The sequence below is a fragment of the Leptosomus discolor genome, chromosome 7 (assembly GCF_034619465.1).
Source record: "Leptosomus discolor isolate bLepDis1 chromosome 7, bLepDis1.hap2, whole genome shotgun sequence".
Taxonomy (NCBI): domain Eukaryota; kingdom Metazoa; phylum Chordata; class Aves; order Leptosomiformes; family Leptosomidae; genus Leptosomus; species Leptosomus discolor.
The window spans coordinates 57,769,817-57,790,432 of NC_141397.1; the positions used below are offsets into that span (position 1 = coordinate 57,769,817).

Consider the following 20,616-nt stretch of genomic DNA (forward strand, 5'->3'; position numbering starts at 1 on the left):
GATGGTAGGTCAAATCTCCTGAAAATAATCAGCCCAGAGCTGGCAGTCCCTTCCATGTCAGAAAGTGATACCCATCTCTCTACACTCAGTGGTTCTGCTTTAGAACACACTATGCAACTTCACCAAAAATATTCGCAGGTTAAGTGACATCACATTGCCTTATGCTGAAAGCGAAATCTGAACCTGCAACTGGAACACCTGCTATTGATCCACAGTCAAAAGCAGAGCTCAGTCACCCAGAGCTATGCTGATTTCACAGTATTAGTGAGTAATTATCTGGGAGTGTCTGAGGCAACTGTAAATGCGCATTTAAAACAATCTGTTCAGTAAAGAAACTATACTATTATATGCAAGATAAAATACCTGTTTGAATTAAAATAATTCTATTTGTAAGTAGATACGTAAAATATTTTTACAAAGCTTAAGACAAGGAATTCCCAGGAAGAAGATCCACCTGAATAATGGCTAAGTTGAGCTTTTACTCCTTCAGTGCTGTTATATGATGCCCTGGAAGTCAGGTTCTCTACAGTCATTCAAGTATTTAGCTTACCTGGGATTAGAACAAGGTACCCTTTGAGTATTCACATTGTCACACAAAGGTTCCCCTCCATGGTAGATGCCTGTTCTAACATAGATCTGAAAACAATATCAATATTAGTACTCTTTGAAATGTTACTAGAAACAATTTTTTTCACTGCTATCAACGTATACTATGATTACAACATATTACCCTTTCATTTCATCAAGTAAAAAACAAAAACAAAACTGAAAACCGAACAGCACCATCGCTCCTCAACCTAAATTCATTCATGCTCTGTAAAGTGTGAAGCACAGTATATAAGCACTCCCTTCTAGAAAAAAATGTTTTGGTCTTTCCTCATTAATTGCAAAACTACAGTAATCGCAAGAAAACAGTAATAAGCTTGAAATGAACACTAAACACACCCCTGGAACTTATTCTCAATTCTTCCTGTACCGAGGCATAGTGAAGAAAAGAGACCAAACAAATTCTGAGAAAGCTGAGAGCCAGGCTTGTAGTAAGTCTTCAGTGGGACTGAACCCTATCTGCCTTTTTCCTTGATCTCCCCATATCTCCCTTATCAAAAACAAATATAGCAGTGTGCTATCCAGTATACCCTCATCAAAAGTATTGCCAATTATGGTAATACGTTCTTAAACATAAGAACTATTTAGAATATAGATAACAACATGGGTTTTGTTTTCCTCTCCATTACATACTTGGCTGAAGTGAGCTACGCAAACAGAGTCCTGCTCCTATCAGGCAGAATATTTGGCTGTATTTTTTAGAATTTAGTACTTAAATTTAAATAATAAAGTGGTCTATTTTTCTAACATATTCAATAACACTTCTTTTCCAATGTAAACACAGAACAGAAAAACCAGGAGGGAGACCATGAGTTGCTGAAAACCACATGCGATGCCATGCAGCATTTGCCTTACCTTGTCTATGTCTCTAATGTTCACATTTACATAGGTTGCACAGAGAATTCTTATTCTGAGCGCACTATTTATAGTCCAGAGGGATTTGGCGGTAGCTTCTCCATTCATGTACGGTGTAGCTGTAGAGATACGCCTGGAGTAAGACGGCATTGTAAAGGTGTCCAGCGGTAGCTGCGTGTACAGGCTTTCCTTAGCCATCAGCATCAGGTTGGGCATGCGACCAAGCATTATACAGCTTCTTATGTACTGCAAGAAAACAAAACCGAAATTCAGTAGGTTTTTGAAGTGTATACGCTTGGTAATCGATGCCTAAAAATATTCAGGAAAATATAAAAGCATATTTAAAGAGTTATCATTGTCCCTGTATGTACACCCTTTAGAGTGCTTATAGTTAGAACATCCAACAGTTTAAATACGATGTTGGGTAGGATCACACAGTAGTGCTCCATACAGGTTTTGAGATACAAGTAACATCTACAGCAGCAGAAGGTTGAACTGGAGGTAGGGAACAAAAGCTGACAAAATGACAAATCAGGTTCCGTGTAGTGCTCCTTCGCTCCGGCGCAGCACAGCACAAAGCAAGCAAACCGTTTCCACATCAGAGCTGTTCCTGGAAGCACTTGAGATGCTTTTGCACAGCACACTGCTGCACTAACCTGCTGCCCAGACCTAGCGCAGGTGACACTGATACTCCCAGGCACAGCCAGAGAGAACAAAAACAGCAGACACACTCATTTTTGGTTCAGCTGGGCTTATTATTACCTTACACTCTGCACTGATCCTGACAGACTTTAGCTGTAAGCCTGTATGGTGTCCATTCAGGAGCAAGTGCTGAGAGCATTTAGTCTGGCAACAGTACCACAAGACACAATGCGTTAGGACAGGTCCAGCCCTGCAGTGTAATTAGCAAGCTCTTTTGCAGCACAGTAAAGGCATAGCAGACACTTCTGAAGAAACCACGCTAGATCAAATAGGTCTAGTGTTTGATCTCAAGATGACTGTGCAAAATTATTCATGTATGCCTGCACTTGTTCCCCAGCTCCCAGAGAACTGAGCTGCTTTTCCCATTATTCACGATCCCCCAGCCCCCTTCTCTCCCCCATTGCTCTGGAGAGCAGATCGTCAACCATTTTAGACAAAGGAATGGAAGCTGTTTATTACAATACATTCCTCAAAGAGGAAGCAGCAGCAGTCTGTCAGGAAATCTACAGGGTAACATTGTTGTCTGCTCCAGAGAGGGCCGCTCAGATGCTCTTCTGTCAGCAGTTCTGTCTCACACCCACAGCACTAACAAAACCCAGGCAATGAAGGACAGACAGCCACAAGGAAGATTTAACAATGATTTAGGTAGTGATGGAAGCTTATCACTCCTTTAATAAGATAAAAAAATTTCAAGATGTAAGTAACAGGAAAACAAGTTGTTTGTTTAGATTTTTTCCACCCCTAAAGGGCATACATAGGGACAAGATTCATAGTAGTAAAGGTTGCCTTACAATTTAACATCTAATCGAATTTCCTTTTGTATTACATTAACCCCATTCAAGCATAACTCCTTCTTTGCCATCAGAAATCCTAGGCTATTTCTGAAACTACCTACCACTGATTTACCACTAATGTTAGAGGTAAACTACTTCATTCAAAGAAGAAGAGTTACATTAGTGATAAAGATTCTAGTTTAAATTACCCTTTCTCCCCTTGTCTTGTTTTAAGAGCATACAGCAACAAATACACACACTACACTCATGCATTGGCCAATTCATTTGAAGATGAATATGCTTTTACTTCCTATGTTTTGCATTAATTTAATGAAAAAGCAAGCCAGTCACAAAATTGATCACACTTCTCCCTCACACATTTGGGTTATTATAGTGCATTTCAAAATAAATCCATTATGTTACTCACCTTATACTGGCTCAGTGGATATTTTTCTAGCAAGTATTCATCACAGCCACACACTTTTAAAATATATTTGCCCTGGTACTCCAAGACGCAAAGTTTCAGTTGTTCAGATGACAGCAACATACTTCGTGTTTTCTTCCTAATTGCTTCAGCAATAACTTGCTCAGGCACACAGTCATGATTGATCTTTAAGGTGTATTTCTGCTTATCGTTGTTTGGTGAGACTATTACCCATATCACCACTATAATTTGCCCTAGAAGAAATGTAAAACAACATTAGTCCCATCATTTTCAATACAGTTTCAAAACAAAAAAACCAGCCCCCAAACCAAACAATTCCCACCCCCGCAACACAGAATTGCTTGCAGTACTACTGAAAGAAGACGTACCAAGATTCATAGCCCAAACTGACAGGGTTTGTGACTTCTGCAAGGAACTATGTGTGCTCAGTTCATTTGACTCTAGTGTAAACTCAAACTTTCACCCCTTCAGGTTAAGAATATTTTAAATAACTGAATACTACTGACTAATTATTAAGCTTTCAAGAAAACAGCAGTAACTGTTTCATATTTGAGGACTGCAATGTAACTCAGTAATTTAGCATAATTTCATTCCAGATTTCTGATTGTCAGAGAAAAAATGCAAAGCCAATAAGCTGTTTCTGCCCATTAAAAAAAAATCACCTCTATTTACCAAGTTATATTTCAAGATTTAGTTACTACAATAGCAAAAAAAAATTAATTTTAAGTGTTGTCATCTTCCTTTTGAATCCACGCTCTACCGAGGAAGTTATTCTGAATAACTTAAGGTGTAAGATATTGCTAGAGTGTACTAAATACAGTACATAAAACGGTGATTTACCCAAGCCACCAGCTGTACTCTTTGATTTCAATCATGAAAAACCACTATGTTTCTACCATAAATATTTATCTTACCTTTATCTAGTTTATTGTATATGTGTTTGGGTAGCTCAGATGAAGACTCTACGTTTGGAGGACAGACATATAACGCTCTACTATGTGGTGCGTTGGCATCTCGAAGATCCACTGCTTCTTTACAAACATTAAGAATATTTCTTCTGAAGTCTTGTACTTCTGGATCCTTAACCATGTCAAATTCACAGACGGGCATGCCAATAGCAAAACCTACAGTATCAAAGAAACACAAGGAAATAATTGTAACTGATAATTAAAGGTAACAATTCCTTTTATCAGTGATGGAAAAAGTATGCTTTAAGCAAAACACAACCTAAAATATTTGTGCTAACCACTGGCTTCTACTTATGTACATAAATGTTTTATTTCACTCAAGAACACCACAGTTCTAAAGTTAAGTCCACCCAGCAGTCACAAAAAAGGTTAGAAAACAGGTGTACATTCACTGAAGATCCTGGAAGCCTTAAATCACCACTCTCACAACCATAATCAACTCTGCTTACAACTGAATGACAGCTATTCAGTTGTTTTGGGTTGTTTTTTTTTTTATTAACTACACTATTTAAAGATGCGACAAGCACTCCAACCTAGCTCTTTGGCATGGAGTCATGTAATAAGAGTCCATTTCTCCCAGGTTCTCCATCTCAGACATAATTCCATTTAGTTTAATGAGATCACTTGCATAAATAATTATTTATGCACGAATGTTCAAATAGAAACTTTCGATTGTCCTGTTGCATGGTTAGCTAACCACGGTTCTCCCCAAGTCTTGAACAGGTTAAGCTTTACAAAACAGAAGTAGTTTACCTATGATGCATTCATAACAATTAAATAATTTAACAATTAGGAGCACCCCAGAACAAGTATTTCCAGTTGACAAGTCTCTACCACTGCAATGTACATCTGTTAGCAACTAAAAGGGAGTAGGTATGCTTGTACTGCCAGAGTTTAGATACTTCATCTAGATGCCAGAACGCATGCTAGTCTCCCTGTGCTTTCTCAATGGATAATGGAAAATGGTAAGCTACTCCAGGGATGATTCAAAACATTTCAATTTGTCTTCCCCTCTGCCCCTCCCTCAGGCGTTTTTGTTTCCCTCCTCTCCTCATGCTCTTTTTGTAGGAAAGGAGGGGAGGAAAACCACCTCATGTCTGACATTTTACTTTCTAAGCAAGATAGAGGAGTATTAAAACGTGTTCTATCACAAACATATTTTAAGATTTGTAATTAAATCTAGAATTTACAATTCTGTACACTTCCTTCAAAACAAATTAAGATTGACTTCTTAAACAATAGAACAGGCTTTGCTCTGTAATAATATGAAATCCCGCTCATAAGAGACAAGGTAAAAAAATTACCCCAACCCACATACAACTACAAATATGTACAAAGCAAAGACTTTACATGTGAATGAAACAGAATAGCAAAAAAAGTTTAATTCACAGTTTGAGTGCTGGCTTTACTGTGATCAGCATCTTTAGACATTTGATGCAACAACTGACAGTTATGAAATGCAAACTTTCGACAGATACAGGTGACAAACACAACCCATTTCAATTCTTTGTTTTGCCAGTTAAACAGATTAGCTATGTTTAAATAAAGACAATCTCACCTATTTCTCTATTAAGAATCTTTTCTTCTCTGTTACCTACTGGTTCAATGACTTTTAGAAAAGGCTGAAATAGTCGCAGGTCACAAAGTCTCCGTGTTTCATCAAAAAATTCTTCTCTTTCTGCTTCTTGTGTAACACTTACAAAAATGTAAGAAGATTCATCTTGAAGGAGCTGATAGAGAGGGTATTTTCTCGCTTCTTTAAAGAGTTCATGTTTAATAGTTAGTAAGGTGGCCTCACGGAGGCATTCCAGAGTCACTATCATTCCATTTGGGAGAAGACACTCCACAAGGATCCTTGGTGGCATCAAATGAATGCCCCATAGTTCACCAGATGATGGTCGTGGAGGCATTTTTAAGTCTTTAGATAACTTTGTACTGGAAGTTTTTCAAGCAGTGATTCGTACGAGTAAACCTAAGTATAAATCAGAAATTTAAATATTAAGTTTGAAATACGAACATCACAAGGAATTTCAGATAAGATTGTTCAAACACTGCTTATAATTGTAGGTTAGTATTTATGGCTATATTTTACATCAACTCGATAAAACTGATGTCTAAGGAACTTGCATTTGACATATGTCTACTCAAATAAAACAGTTAATAGTAGAATAACGTTAGTTTGAAAAAATGCTGATATGCATATGGTCTTAAAAAAACAGAGGATTTTATTTTTACTTAAGTTTATAATTTATGATTATAACATTTAAATAGCATGGGGGGGATGAAAATATCTAATACTCAAATTATTATTACAGCAATTTTTAAGCAAATCTCAAACCCAGTTCTTCACATTTTTAGTCTGGAAAGAGTAACACTTATTATCACTTGAGATACATACCATCAGCTCTGCTCAGTTTAGCCAAACCAATGCTTCAATTTTCATATTTAAAAAAAAAACCCAACCTTTTCTCATCCCAAACCTCTTAAGTATTCAAACACCACTAAGATAATAGTTGCAAGTATTTACTAAAACCTCTAAACTTGATTTTAAGAATGCAGGTACACACAAAACTTGGCCTTAGCTTTTTTTTTTTTTTTAAGATCAGTTTAAGCTACTTACACCAGGAACAAAACCTTTTTCCATGAATGAGACAGAAGAACTGAGCTCCATCAGCACTTTTTTTGTTCAGCCTGTTTTATTTAGGATCAATTCCCTGTTCTAGTTCCCTTTGGCAGCCACATGAATGCCTTTGCAAAGCCAAAGGAAAGGAGAGTAACACATCTCACCTTCTAGCAGCGCTGCCTTATGCCAGCTTAGAGCAGGTACAAGAAAAATTTTATCTGGACAGAGCAGACACATCTTCTTGCCCAGTGGCCAAGAACAGATGCCAACCAAAACGCAGAATAACTAGGCAAGCACACAGTGATATTTCATCAATAAACTCTCCTAATCCCTACCTGTTTTTTTAATCTCCTTAACTAGAGGCAATATTTAGGTATTTGTGAAAGAAATCCATCAAGAACTATTGAGTTTGTATAGGAAGTTTTCCCATGCAAACTGTTGGCATCCTGTGACAAGAGCGAAGAACATTCCATGTTACAAAACATTTGCTTTTCTTTGTTCTGAAGGCTGCTACTTCCACCTGGTATCCTAGATTTCTTATAATGAAACAAAGTTCCTTATCTTTCCATTCATTGCTCTTAATTTTACGGAGATCCAACAAGTCCTCCCCACTACTTCTTTTCCATAATAGCCCCAGATTATTTAGTCCTCCTCTGCCCAAAAGTCATTCTAGATTTTTGTTAAACCTTGTCATCTTCTCTGTATTTCTTCCACCCTTACCACAGCATTTTTGCAAGGTGGAGGGGGAACAACCATATCTGCACACCACATTCAAGGTCCGAAGGGAGCACATGTTCACATAGTGACGTAGTATTTTCTATTGCTTTCCCACTAAGTTGCTTTCCTGACTGTCACTGAGCAGCAAGGCATTTTCACTGAACTACACACCACAGACCTAAGCTCTCATTGCAGAGCAGTAAGTTACGGCAAAGGCCATCATATGATATATGTAAATCTCAAATAGTGCATTACTTACACTTAGCCCGTAACTTTGTTAACTTCAGCATGTACATTATGAGAGAGTAATATCAGACATCTAAAGAGCAGTCCATGGTCCATCATGCCTCCTCCACCAACCAAGTGGCCTGAAAGCACAGGGCTAGGATAACTACCAGACTACTACTCTAAAGCCGTTCTTCGTCACCTTTTAAGTTAAGAAGCCTCTTAGGACTGTCCCTCTGTCTTAAGTTTCATAAGCTTTCTCAAAGCTCTCACTGTGGAAAAGCAATGACTGCTATGTTTGCCCTTTGCTCAGCAATTTATATATATTTTTTTTTCTGTGTATATAAATACATGTCAAATTATAAATATAGAAAAAATTACACATACATAAAAATAAACCCATGATCCTCATTTCTGCACTTCTGTGCCTTGATACTTTTTTTCCAAGAAGTTTTCTTTCAAGTACATCCAGAACCTGCTTTTGCCACACTCTGGTTCTTAAAAAGAAGCATTAGAATCAAAGTGATATTTTCTGAAATCCACTGCTTCCTAAGCAGTAAGTAGCAATATGGTTGTCTTTTTTAATCCCTCCTTTGTAGTTGTAGTTTGCACTTTTAAAAATATCAACAAAAGCACTAAAGTGCCACAGAAGGTTTAGAAAAATGCTTTTCCACTAACAGCTCATGCATATTTAGAAGGGCTTTGCAACTGACTTTTTTTAAAGAGATCTTAAAGAAGCTATTTTATTTTCTTCATCATTGTAATAGTCTCAGTGAGCAGCTGCTGAAATGTAAAGTTCCAAGCACACTCACAGTGTGTTTAAAGAGCCAAACCTGAAAGGCTTACCAATTATAAAACATTACCAATGAACCCAAACAACACCATTTAGAGTATTTTGCAGAATTGTGAATTAGTGGTAACTATCCTCAGTTTACAGATAAAAAGAAATACACAGAAGGTTAAATAGCATCTTTTTGATCAGGCAAAGGATGAACAAGACTCCCTCTCCATACTGGTGAATCACATGCTTATTTACCTTTCTTAATTACAACATAAGCAGAAACACATCACTGTTAAGGCATATACCAGCATAAAAAACCCAAAACAAGAACATGCAGTTGTAAGAACTTTTCTGTCCACACAGACAAACAATGATAATACAGATGGACCACAATCAAATTAAATATTCACAACACAGACTGAGTTTATACCAGCAGTCTTTTAAGTTCGGTTCCAAAATCCTGTGGAGGCTTCTCTGAACTGATGGTTGTAAGAGCCCATCTTCTCCCTGCCCAAGGCGTGTGTTCTCATTCCTCATCACGCTGGCACCAGTACTCCCTAAGCCACCTCCTTACAGGGTCAGACAGATGAAAGTGGCAGAGAACTGCTCACTTTTCCTTTCCTGGGTTGCCTTCTGCTCTCTAAGTTGCCTTATGGAGATCATCGTGGAGTCAGATTAATGTCATGGTCTACACATGGGAGCGAGCATGACTGCAGCAGTGCTGAGCTAGTTCAAGAATGGTGCTTCATTCCACTGCAAATTATTCCTCCCTCCCCACCAATAATTGCTAACAAAGAAACAGAGGCAGGGCTGGGGGACACACATATTAAGTCCTTTTAGACAAGTATCTTTTCAAAATAAATGTCAACCTCGGCTTTTTAAAAATGTCAAACATTAAACAACAACTCAGTACCATTTCTTTAAAGGCTTGCAGACAGTCTGAAAGGGATACCTCAAAATCTACACTCATTTAGAGCAACTGCACCAGAACATCAGCTTTTGTTTTAAACTGCGATACAGACGTGCTGGAACAGTGCACAGTCAGCCTGTGTGCACGTTCGTTTTACTTGCACATGTAAGCACGCCTCCAGGGTTTGGATTTGGAAAGCAAAAATGTACACAGAAACAATTCTGAAGTATAGTTGGCAGCTTATGTTTCTGTGTACACTTTCAAATCTGGAAGGCTGCCTGGAATAAATAGAATCAATTACATTCTTCGACAGTAAGAGGACTATAATTTTAAGAGAATTCTAGAGAAATGTAATTTAAATCCAACCAAGGTACACACAAATGGTTCAAATGAACACTACATCACACCTGCAACCCCTGACCTTCCAAAACCCCCTTAAAACATTCTTCCCCTGCCAAAAGCTTTGGGATACCAAATATGGTCAGAAAGGCCAAACTCAAAGATACCCACTGATCAAATTGCCGCCTTCTCAACTCATTACAGCCTTCCTGATCCACTAGGCACATTCTCCACAACTAACCTTGCTAAGCACCCAACCTAGAAGTGATCAAATTTTGAAGCTCTGTTCAAAAGTAATACATATACATGGAGGAAAAAAGAAGGAAGTTAAACATACCTCCCAAAATACTGATTCCTACTTGCTTCCAGATACACTTATCATATTAATGCTAGCTTATATAATCTATTTTCTTACAGGATAGGAATCTGCTATAGGCTGATACAGTCCCTTGTTTTAAATAAGAGATTTCAAGTTTAGAAAATTTGGTTTTGGTAAACTACGACAATTTTATCACCTCACAGCACTGAGTTGTGCAGAACTAGAGGCATGGTTAAGTTTCAGTCTATTGAGTATTTTATTACAAGTTACAGCCTAGAATTATTTTTCTAATGCCTTCTGGATGACACACAATATGTCAACTGTGAAAAGGTTTACACGAGACCATCATGAAGTTTGCTGCTGCTACTTCAGAAAAGAATTCCTTCCCCTTGAGGAACAGAGCTCAGCGAGGGAAAAATTCAGTAAGAATTGTACTGCAGGAGAGTTAGTATTGGTTCCTAATGTAAGTACTTGAAGTATTTTATGTTCACAATTTAAGCAAACTAAGCTTGGGACAAATTAACTTGAGTCAAAAACCCTCACATATTTTCCCCTTAAGACATCTGAGGCTACTGCAGCTGTTTTTACACATAAAAGCCCTATGCATCTATAGCTCAGCAGGACACCCTGGCAGTAATTTTTCTGGCTGTAAGTGGTTTTTTGTACACTAACATTTTGCCAGAAGAATCTCAAACAGGAGTGTCACTTATGAAAGTTTTATGTGTCTTGCTCAAAGGAAGGACTGTTACCCTTCAGTACAAATGGAATCTACATTACAAAAACAAGCAAACAAGAAATGACTTTCCACGAGCACTTTTATCTGAACATGTGAAGAACCCTTCCTTGCTAAAAGAACACTCATTTTTACAGATTATATGAAGCTAATTGATTTCCACTGTTTAGAGATCACTTACAAACATTCTAGCAACTCCACACAGGTCAGTATTTGGCATTTAAGACACACATATATTGAAAAACACCAGTTAACCGATAAGGCTTTTTCCCCCGTTTCATAAATTATCTGTAGGTATGTTCTCCCCACAGAGAAGCTCCATTTAACATTAACACATGTGTTACAAAGCAGGTGAAGACCCACAAGTGCAAGTCTGGGAGCCAGTCTAGGGAAAAAAAAAGTTAGTTCACTTTAGGAGACTTGCTGTTAAGATTGTCATCAGCACAAGCACCTACAGTTACTCTTCAGGCTCTGCAAAAAGGAAATTCTCCCATCTACAATGTACCGACTAGCAAGCATAGAAGGAAGCAAGAAGCAGAAGTGTATGTGCTGTAATACTGTATTAAAGTATGGGATACTTATGGAAAGAGGTATACGTTCCAGTGACAGAACTGAATAATTTTGCACTGCTATAAACATCAGCTAGTGTTTCAAAAGTCAATTCAGAAGGATAGACTGAACAATCAATACAATTTTATCAGCCCATACTTGAAACTGAATTAGTCATTAAATACTACGCTTTAATTGAAGTCCATTAGTTTTTCTAGTCACAAGACAAATCCCATCACACTTCTTTCATAGACAGGACATAGCAATGTTTTATAATAATTTGTGGTATTAAAGAGCTGCTCATTAGGATTCCTGTCTAGATTTTACTTCCTTTCTGGGTAGAAGTCTCCTCTAGATTCTTAGCATTGCTTTAAGAAAAAGTCTTCTACTCATTAAACAATCCAATTATGTTTATAGATTCCAATTTACTGCATGCTCATGTGTAGGTTATACGATTTTCTTGATTCTCTATCAAACTGATAGAAGTATCAACTACAGGTATCATTCTCAAATCAGCTTTTTCAAACTTCTCCAGAACCCCCAAGACAAAAGCAGAAGGGAGAATAAAAAAATTCCTGGGACAAGAGTAGCACTTTTCAGAATGCAAGACATTTCAAACTTTCTAAAGAGCAAAATGTTTTATTCTTATCTTCAGACACATCAGGCATTCTAAAACTCACCATGAAGAAAATTGGTCTGAGTTGCTCGTCTAATTTTGCTGCTGTCCAAACCTGCTGTGTGGTGACAGTAAGACTGCCCCAGACTAGATATTTTCAGTACTGTTCTTTTGTTCTTCCTGCTTGCCAAGCTGGCATTTCTCCAAAACCTAGGAAGACTAGTACAAAGATGTCTGAAATTGTCCTCTATGAAATCATTATTACACACAGATTTAAACAGTAGAAATATTGCTTTTAGAATAGAAAGCACGAGACTTGTATTGCAGTTATGTCTTCTTATTCCTTACGTATTACTGTCATGCTTACTTCACAGAAAAGGCACAGATACACAGAATCACTTATCTGATCACACACAGCAGCTCAAGGGAAACAAACAAACAGAAGGACTTAACACTGTCAAAAATACATCTTAGCATTTATTTTCCTTTTGAAGCAGGTATTTCCAAATACTAACAGTTTTATTTGTAGTTACCTGCTTCTTCCCTGCAAAAACCAGTGCCAAGTACCTTTCCCTTGCTCTAGACAGAGCTAAAAACCCTAACATCATTGGTAGCATCTGGAGCATTATAGTACAGCAGAAATACAAGATCATTCTTTCCTGTGAATGCAAAAATCTCACTGGAAATTAGTGAAAAGAAGTTTCAGTTTAATTAGATATGAGAACACGGGTTGACTACGTTTCAAAACTGTTAACTTTTAACTTCTTACATGCAGATTTTTTTTTGTTTCAGAATATAATATTCTTAGATTCTGATTGTAGTGACTTTCAGATATTATGACTAAAATTAATGGTGAGATCACCCTGAAAAAACCCAACAAACTCACTATAAAGTATTGTCCAAGAGGAGATATATATACACACACACACACATTATCTGTTACTGAAAAAAATACAGGCTCAAACAGCTGAAAGGAAAACAAGATGAACAGCTTAAAAAGATTTACTATTGCTGCAGCCTTCCCCTCCCAAGAAAACCAAAATACTTTTTCTTATTTTCAAACCCCCTTGTTCACTTATTCACCCTCCCCCATCCATGCAGGCATATTGTTTATAGCTTCACTTACTATCTGGGAGCCATGAAAACAGGATCACGAGAAAGAAACATTTGCAAGTTGCTGGTGACCTCTACAACTCCCACTACGACTGTGCTTTTTCCCTAGGGGTCCCATGACATACCAAGAGCAGAATGTCTGTCCTAGAACATTTTCTTCCAGTTAAAGCCAGATTTTTTTCCCCCCTTCGTTAAACAAAGGAAAGCCTGGAATTAAATCCTCCCTTTTAGTTCTACATCATTCAGTAATTCCATTTCTAGCTTCACCTCAAAGGAAAGGATTTTGTTATTTATAGACCAGTAGTCACAAAGCAAAACAAAGCATTAGGAAAGCAACACATCTTCTCTTTACACTTCACTTATCTGCTTACTCATTATTTCAACCATTAGCTTGGCTTGCTATGTAGCAGGATAAGAATTACACTCCCACCTGGCTCTGTTCTGGTTGGAGCTGTTCCTCCACAGCTAGGTGTGCACTCTGAAGCTCAGGGAGCATCACTCAAATTCTTTCAAGCTCTTTAAATCAAAAGCCTTCCAGTTCATCAACAAGATCAGAGCAACAAGCCATTTTGTACCAATAGAAATAAGGTTTTCCTCCAGTTACATATTTTTCTTTAATACTGTATTTTACATGGGTGACAAACATTTTTTATGTGAACATCAGAAAGAAGATGAAGTAAAAGCACACCACAAACCACACTCTGATCTTTGCTACAAACCCTAAGGGCTTCAATGTCAGTTTTCACACACAGAAATGTTCTGCTTTGGAAAATTACTGCAAGACAATGTAAACAAAAGATTACTCTAGAATGTCATTCATGAAACTAATTAGATAGGTCACAAATGCTGCATATATATATATATAAGAATGTAAAACTCCACCTTAAATACTGCTGTTTACTTTTCTTTTCATGTTTCTTCCCATCCTCCCACCTTCCTGGGATATTTGGAACCCAGACAGTAAACAGGATCTTTAAAAACAGGAAGCACTGGCACACAGACAAGGAGCCAAAGCAGAGTGAATCCAGGTGTTCTGCACTCTGGTCTAGTCTGAATCTTCACTTCATGTGAGCAGCTGCACAGCAGAGGTGTAACTCAGCTACTGAGCCTTTCCAGGTGCTGATCTCCCCCAGGAATGTCACCTCAGCTTTTAGAAGTAACTTGCTGCAGCAAGATGAACCTCCAGTTGATTGAAAAAAGAGGAAAGATTTCCTCTCCCACTGTCCATGCTTAGAAGGGCAGGGAAAGAGCTGCAATAAAACACCAGAGGAACTGCAGTCCTCCCACCATTACACTTGCCTCCCTACGACACGCAACAGTACCAAGAGACTTCAACCTACAAGGTTCACCTGACCAGCTCCTCTGGGTGGAAGGCACACATTGAAGCGTGTGTTCCTAAGAAAATGTGACTGAGCTCAGGCCCACTTCTGTTTATTAACTTACATCCATCTTTACTCAAAAGATCCACCCTGTGAGCCCTTCCCTTACTAAGAAGCAGCTGGAAAAGACATCAAACTCAAGACTGACTTAGGGCATATTGTATACTTCCCACGTTAACATTCCTTAGGATGGAGTCAGACAGCAACTTTAAATAGAGATAAGCGGTTTCTTCCATACTAAATTACTCCAGACTCCGAAAGCAACTAATGTGTAAAAAAAAAGTTTTGGAGTAGCAGTAGATAACAGTATTTCTGCAACTTCAGTTTTAACATTAAGCACAGAACAGTGAACAGGAAGACAAAAAGTTTCTGTTTCATAATCCAAATATAAATTAACTTTCCACTTATTCTGTCTTAAGTGACAGCATTTATAGAAGCATGGGTTTAGCCTGCATGGGCATACTGAACTCTGTTAGCAAAAATCATTATCTTTTATTTTACTGGCAAACAGAGGATGGGGTGCAACTTCACTTTTGACAGAACATTTGTAAGAACCACATGCCTCAGCAAAAGCCATGAAAGTAGGGTGTTTTTTTTTTTTTTCTTTCTTTAAGTTCCTAAACTGAAAAAAACCCAAAACAATACATTCTCCATCAAGGTATTCCTTAACTCCCTTTTTAAAACCGTTTGTTGAGAGAAGGAAGCTTGTGGCAGAGTTAACACAAAGGCACAGCCACCATAATGAAAAAAAATCAATTCTGCAGCAAAATACACTTGCCCTATAAACAGCTGAAGTTAATGCAGTTCGTTTACAAAGACTCATGGAACAAGATAGCAGGCAAACAAATCCAGTTCCTTGTAAACCCTGCCCTGAAGAAGTAGTTGCCTACTTCTGCACAAGCTATAATCACAAACGGAAAATACCACGGCTTTTCAAGAGTCAGCTAGAAATAACGAAGTACTACTCCCGAGTAGACTTGTTTGTGATACAGAGTCAATGGTGATTAACTAAATACTTATTTAGCAGCAGATAACCCTGCTGAAAGGTAAGCACCAACAGTCTTCCATAACATCTTATCAACAGACCTTTATTTACTCCAGCAGCAGACCAAGACTGTCTTGCCTATGTGTGAGTGGCTCAGTGGGATACTATTCAGCTGCAAAGAGTTTAGCACCACTACATTGTCCTATCAGGCTTCATCTCCCAAAAGGTGACAGATCTCATATATATTACAACTAAGCACACTGGAAAACTGGGCCTTTGATGTGAAATAATACTGGTGACGGAACTACTGATTGTGTAGGCATATTTGACTGCTTTATATAAGTTAAAGAAACCAAAGTTTCTCTAAAACCTTAAGGAGTGTAGGTTTATTCTTGTTTTAGCTGTTGACTCTGGCTGAGTAGGACTTCCCTCTGCATTTACAGGTGAATGCCAAAGCAACAGTCACGATCTTGAGACATTAACGTATTTGCGTTTGTGTTTGAGCAGTGCAAACAAACATGATTCACTGTGACTACGTCATTAGGTCCTGCATGTTTCAGCCTGAAGTATAAAAACAGCTACGGTAAACTGTGACAAATGTCTCTTCAGCATGTTTCATCAAATGTTTATCATTTCTGTACATATCCGTTAGAAGCATCTGCTTTGCAAACCCTATGTTGTGCAAACACGAAAGCATGATTTCAAGTGTGAGGCTACTGAGACATTAAGCCTCTTGTTAGTGCATCTCTCTCTTATACTTCAAGCTGTTACCCAAATTGTTTCTCTAATGAGGTCAGGGTACCAGCAATTTGTGTTTACTACATCTGAAAGAAAGGGCTAATATTTGCCTAAAGAGATAACGTTTGCAATTCACATGAACTTTCCAAAGAAGAAAGTGACATAAGCTCATAGGTATTCAAACAGTAAAATACCAGCAACATCTCCCCAGTAGTTCAAACATTCCTCAACTTCCCAGCTTGGAAAGTCACTTTCACATCCAGATTGAACACTTTGAGACTCGGGAACATGCTGCCTACTACTACAGTCAGAGCTCTGCAAGACTGATAGGTTAAAAAGACAGACCTTTATTTTTAAAAAGGCCAAAAAGTCACTGCTATTAAGAGAATTTTACACATCTGCACCAACGGGGAAGTATTTTTAATATATGGTCCTCTGGAAACATTTAATATACACACCATTTTTGTAGGTGTGTATATTAAAAAAACTGAGAACAGTTTTCAGCCCAGTGAAGTTTAATCCTGGGATAGAACAGAAGACCACAAAAGCTTACGTGTTTTGGATTTAATTTCAACCCATAAAATACACCAACAAGGAAAGGTTTACTATATCGGAAACCATCTTTTTTTGTTGTTCAAATAAATAACCTACTCACATACTAGAACAGCAAGAGATTAGAAGCAATACTAATGGTTAGACTTCTCCTATCACCTTGCAGTTGTTTGTGATGCTATCCTATCTGCTGATGCACAATGAAAGGCTTTGAAAAGAGGTGATGAAAGAGGAGTTGAAGAGCTGGATTGCAAAGTAATTTGACAACATATTTTAAAAGAGTTTCCAGTCAGGAACAGGTTTTGCTGTCCTTTTCTTCATGTATCAACTCTACTGTTTCATTGCTCGTTGGCTTCCGTTTTCATCCTGTATCTCTTGGTGGTGGTTATGCCACCTTCCCCTATCCGTCAAAACATTCCAAGTGGGACGTATCTAAGATCAAGGGAGTGCTGCTGAGCAGTGATAACGACATCAGTGCTTTATCCTCCATTTCAGAGGAAGAGGAACACAAGTTACTAGAATTTTACTAACCACAACCTTGGTAAGCAGTTAAACATGAGAGCAACAGTTAAAGTGTACCTTCTCAATTAAGATGTTAAAAATCAACTTCAAGTGCTTTCTTTTAGCTAGAGACCGCTTACCAAAAAATTCACAACTGGTTGAGTTTATCATCTACAATGACAGCATTTCAGTACGACATATTACTATTTTACACAAAAACACAAACATAGTTTATTATAAATCAACCTTTGTAACAAACTTGCTAGACTAAAAGTGGCACTCACAGGCACCCTATGGGAAACACATCCCCAAATACACACCACAATCAAGACTATTCAAGGTGTCTGGATGTTGCTTAAAAACTAGCTCTTTCACTTAGACACTAGAGGTTTTCTTGGGATAAGCGCTCTTCTACAGTACTTAACATCAAAACTGAGCGAGATTTCAGAGCTGACAGCATAAAATTGCAAGACGACAAAACACAATACATTTATCATTTTCCTCCCACCAGTGTAGACAGCCTTGATAAACTGGTAAGTGGAACTGGTTGTTCAAAATCCACATAAGCTTTTCAGAAGACAGAAGAGCAATTTCCTGTTTTACTAGTATCTCTTCCACTTTTACAAACCAACATTTGCCAATTATTCTGTTAAGAGCTGGGAACATAAACACAAAAATGAAGAATAAGTGTATGTTTTACAATCTAAGCAGCTTAATGACCACAACAAACATTTTAGAGTATTTGGAATAGAAGTTTTTACTTCCCTTTTCCCAAAGGGAGCTAGCTCAATCTAGAAACTTCTGTTAGCACCATTAACATTAATTTTTAAATTACACCTATAGTCAAGAGTCACATTAGTGTTTTCCAGCCTTAAAAGTAACTTAACAGCACAAGTGCTGAAATCGGGTAACAACATACCTCATCACACAAAGCATATTTGTCAAGTTTGAGAAAAACAATTCATGTCAACCCTGCTTGCTTCATAAACCAGTTTTTACTCTCTGCTCATTCTTACTTTTTTGTGCTTGTATTTTCAACTGTTCAGTGTTCAGCTTGCCTACATCTTTGCAGAGATCAGTCTCCTCACTTTTCTAACAAGTCAGAAGTCAAAGTCCTAAGGTACGGAAAATTTTGTTCTATTTATTCAGATCACAGAGCAGACAGGTATTTCTGCTTATGGTTGATTGGTCTGACATGAAATGCCGAAACTTAAATATTTTATTTTCAGTAACTTACACAGGTTCTTGCATTTTGAGGCTGTTCAAGAACTTGCTTCTTTGTTGACTGCTAATAGCTAAAAGAAGGAACAAGGCTGCAACAAAGAGTAATTTTTTGCTCTCAGGTTTAGTATCCTCTGCAAGGATCCACAGCTAAACAGCTCATAGTTTAAAATACTTTTCCAAGTCAATAAATTCAATCTCAGGAGAAAAATCCATGCTTCTGGAAGGACCATGACCCAAGTTAACAGCAAGAGTTAAAATCAGGAACAGTCTTGGAACACACTGGGCAAGAATCTTTCATCACCATTAACTGCCACATTAAATATTGGCAAAAGACTGACTAATTACTATGGAAATAACAAAACCAGTTAAGTCTCGAAGACAGATAAGTTGGTGGTTTTTTTTTTTTTTTTTACATGTACAATCTAAGAGGCAACCTTCCAGTTTTCTTTCTTTTCTGTTTGGACTTAGAGAAAACACCCAAGGGATGGTTCTCTACATTTCTTTGCCTTAGAAGAGGGTCATAATGTACAGCCAATAATGTGACTCAGCTGCCTCAAAATTGCAGGGAACTTTACTGTAAATCTTAGTCAATTCAATAAGTCTCCTGCATTTGACAACTACACTATGTGGCTCTCAATCTTCAAAAGCTACATTCGCAAGCATTTCTTTAAAAGGAAGCTGTAAGAACCACTGCCAAAGGTTTCCTAAATAAAAATCCATGAAGATATCTTAATTTGAGGAAATGTGTTAATGGGTAGACCAAAAAAAAAACCCCAAACCACAAAAAACATACTCTAAGGTATATCTAGCCTTCTACTGGCAAAAAGCAATAGGGCATGAAACAAGATCACTGAACTTTAAATTCTATGTTTGACTCAACTGTTCTTAAACCAGACTAAAGTAGTCATTTACTTCTACTGCTGCAAGTTAGCATCATGCCAGAGGTGTGAAAGTTTCACCAGTACTCCATCATTCCCTCCCCTTCAATTTCACAAAAGGTAAGCCAGTTTCTTTGAATTTTGTTTTTACATTTCTACAGTTCAGGTATTTGAGCACAGTTTTTCAAGAACAGACTATAAACATTACCAATGAGTGTACTTTCCAGGCATAATTAACCAAGTGCTTATATTCCCCACTTCACTGGCTTAAGAAAAGAACACTCTCAATAGAGAACAAGAGATGATGTCCACTGTCCCCCACATTTCTGGTCTGAAATACACAGGCTTCTTAGACTGCCTTTCACAAAATTTGCATCCAGAACTGACTTACTTTTCTAGAATCGAAATGTAAATGCATGCTATATAAAATGCAACAACATACTGGCTACAAAACTATTAAGTACTGCTTAGACTGAGAAGACAGATCCAGAATTACATAAACTGTACTCAGTCTGCTGCGTTTCCATTTTACCATAAGTTAACTTACCGGATTCATAAAAATGTCTTTTTTAAAAAAAAAGTTTAATTCCCTCTACCCTCCAGTTGGGTTTGGTTTTGTGTTGGTTTTTTTGGTTGGTTAGTTGGGTTTTTTCATTTGTTTGTTTTTCTTCAGTTTTTAAAAGGTAATACTTTAGCAGTGCTGCAGGAAAAGCAGCAGTTAATACCTCAGTATTATTTCTGGTTCATTTAACACTCCATTAACCATTCAGAAATAGATTTATAGAATAAATTCAGGTGGAAGGAACTGCTGGAGGTTATCTGGACTAACCCTCCACTTAAAACAATTCACATACTTTTGGTGTCCAAATAAATGTCAATAGAAACAAACCTACTTTCTCTCTCTGCTGCTCACATTGGAGTCAGGACACTACAAAGAGAAACTTGTAACAGAATTCTTTGCCATGACACATTCAACTTCAAGAGCAAAAGAAAATTCCCGTCCAGTTTTAGTGTAAATATTTTTGTGGCCTCTTCTAGCCATAGCTACAATTTCAGACAGGCATCATCACTTGGAGCAGCTGGAT

At 37.6% G+C, this 20,616-nt stretch overlaps 1 protein-coding gene across 2 annotated transcripts in view; it reads right to left on the reverse strand.

The window, feature by feature from the left end:
- PIK3CA (phosphatidylinositol-4,5-bisphosphate 3-kinase catalytic subunit alpha) overlaps nucleotides 1-12,554 on the reverse strand; it is a 31,875-nt gene extending 19,321 nt beyond the window's left edge. The window contains exons 1-6 of one of the 2 annotated variants that reach the window (XM_086468296.1): nucleotides 12,226-12,554; nucleotides 5,908-6,321; nucleotides 4,296-4,505; nucleotides 3,364-3,614; nucleotides 1,462-1,707; nucleotides 551-636 (exon numbers count right to left, since the gene is read on the reverse strand). In XM_086468296.1, coding sequence (XP_086324422.1) covers nucleotides 551-636; nucleotides 1,462-1,707; nucleotides 3,364-3,614; nucleotides 4,296-4,505; nucleotides 5,908-6,259 — 1,145 coding nt within the window. In that variant the 5' untranslated portion in view covers nucleotides 6,260-6,321; nucleotides 12,226-12,554. Of the gene's footprint in view, nucleotides 1-550; nucleotides 637-1,461; nucleotides 1,708-3,363; nucleotides 3,615-4,295; nucleotides 4,506-5,907; nucleotides 6,335-12,225 lie in introns of those variants that run through there. The other variant, XM_009958927.2, reaches the window with a different exon arrangement.
- Between the last annotated feature and the right edge of the window lie 8,062 nt (nucleotides 12,555-20,616).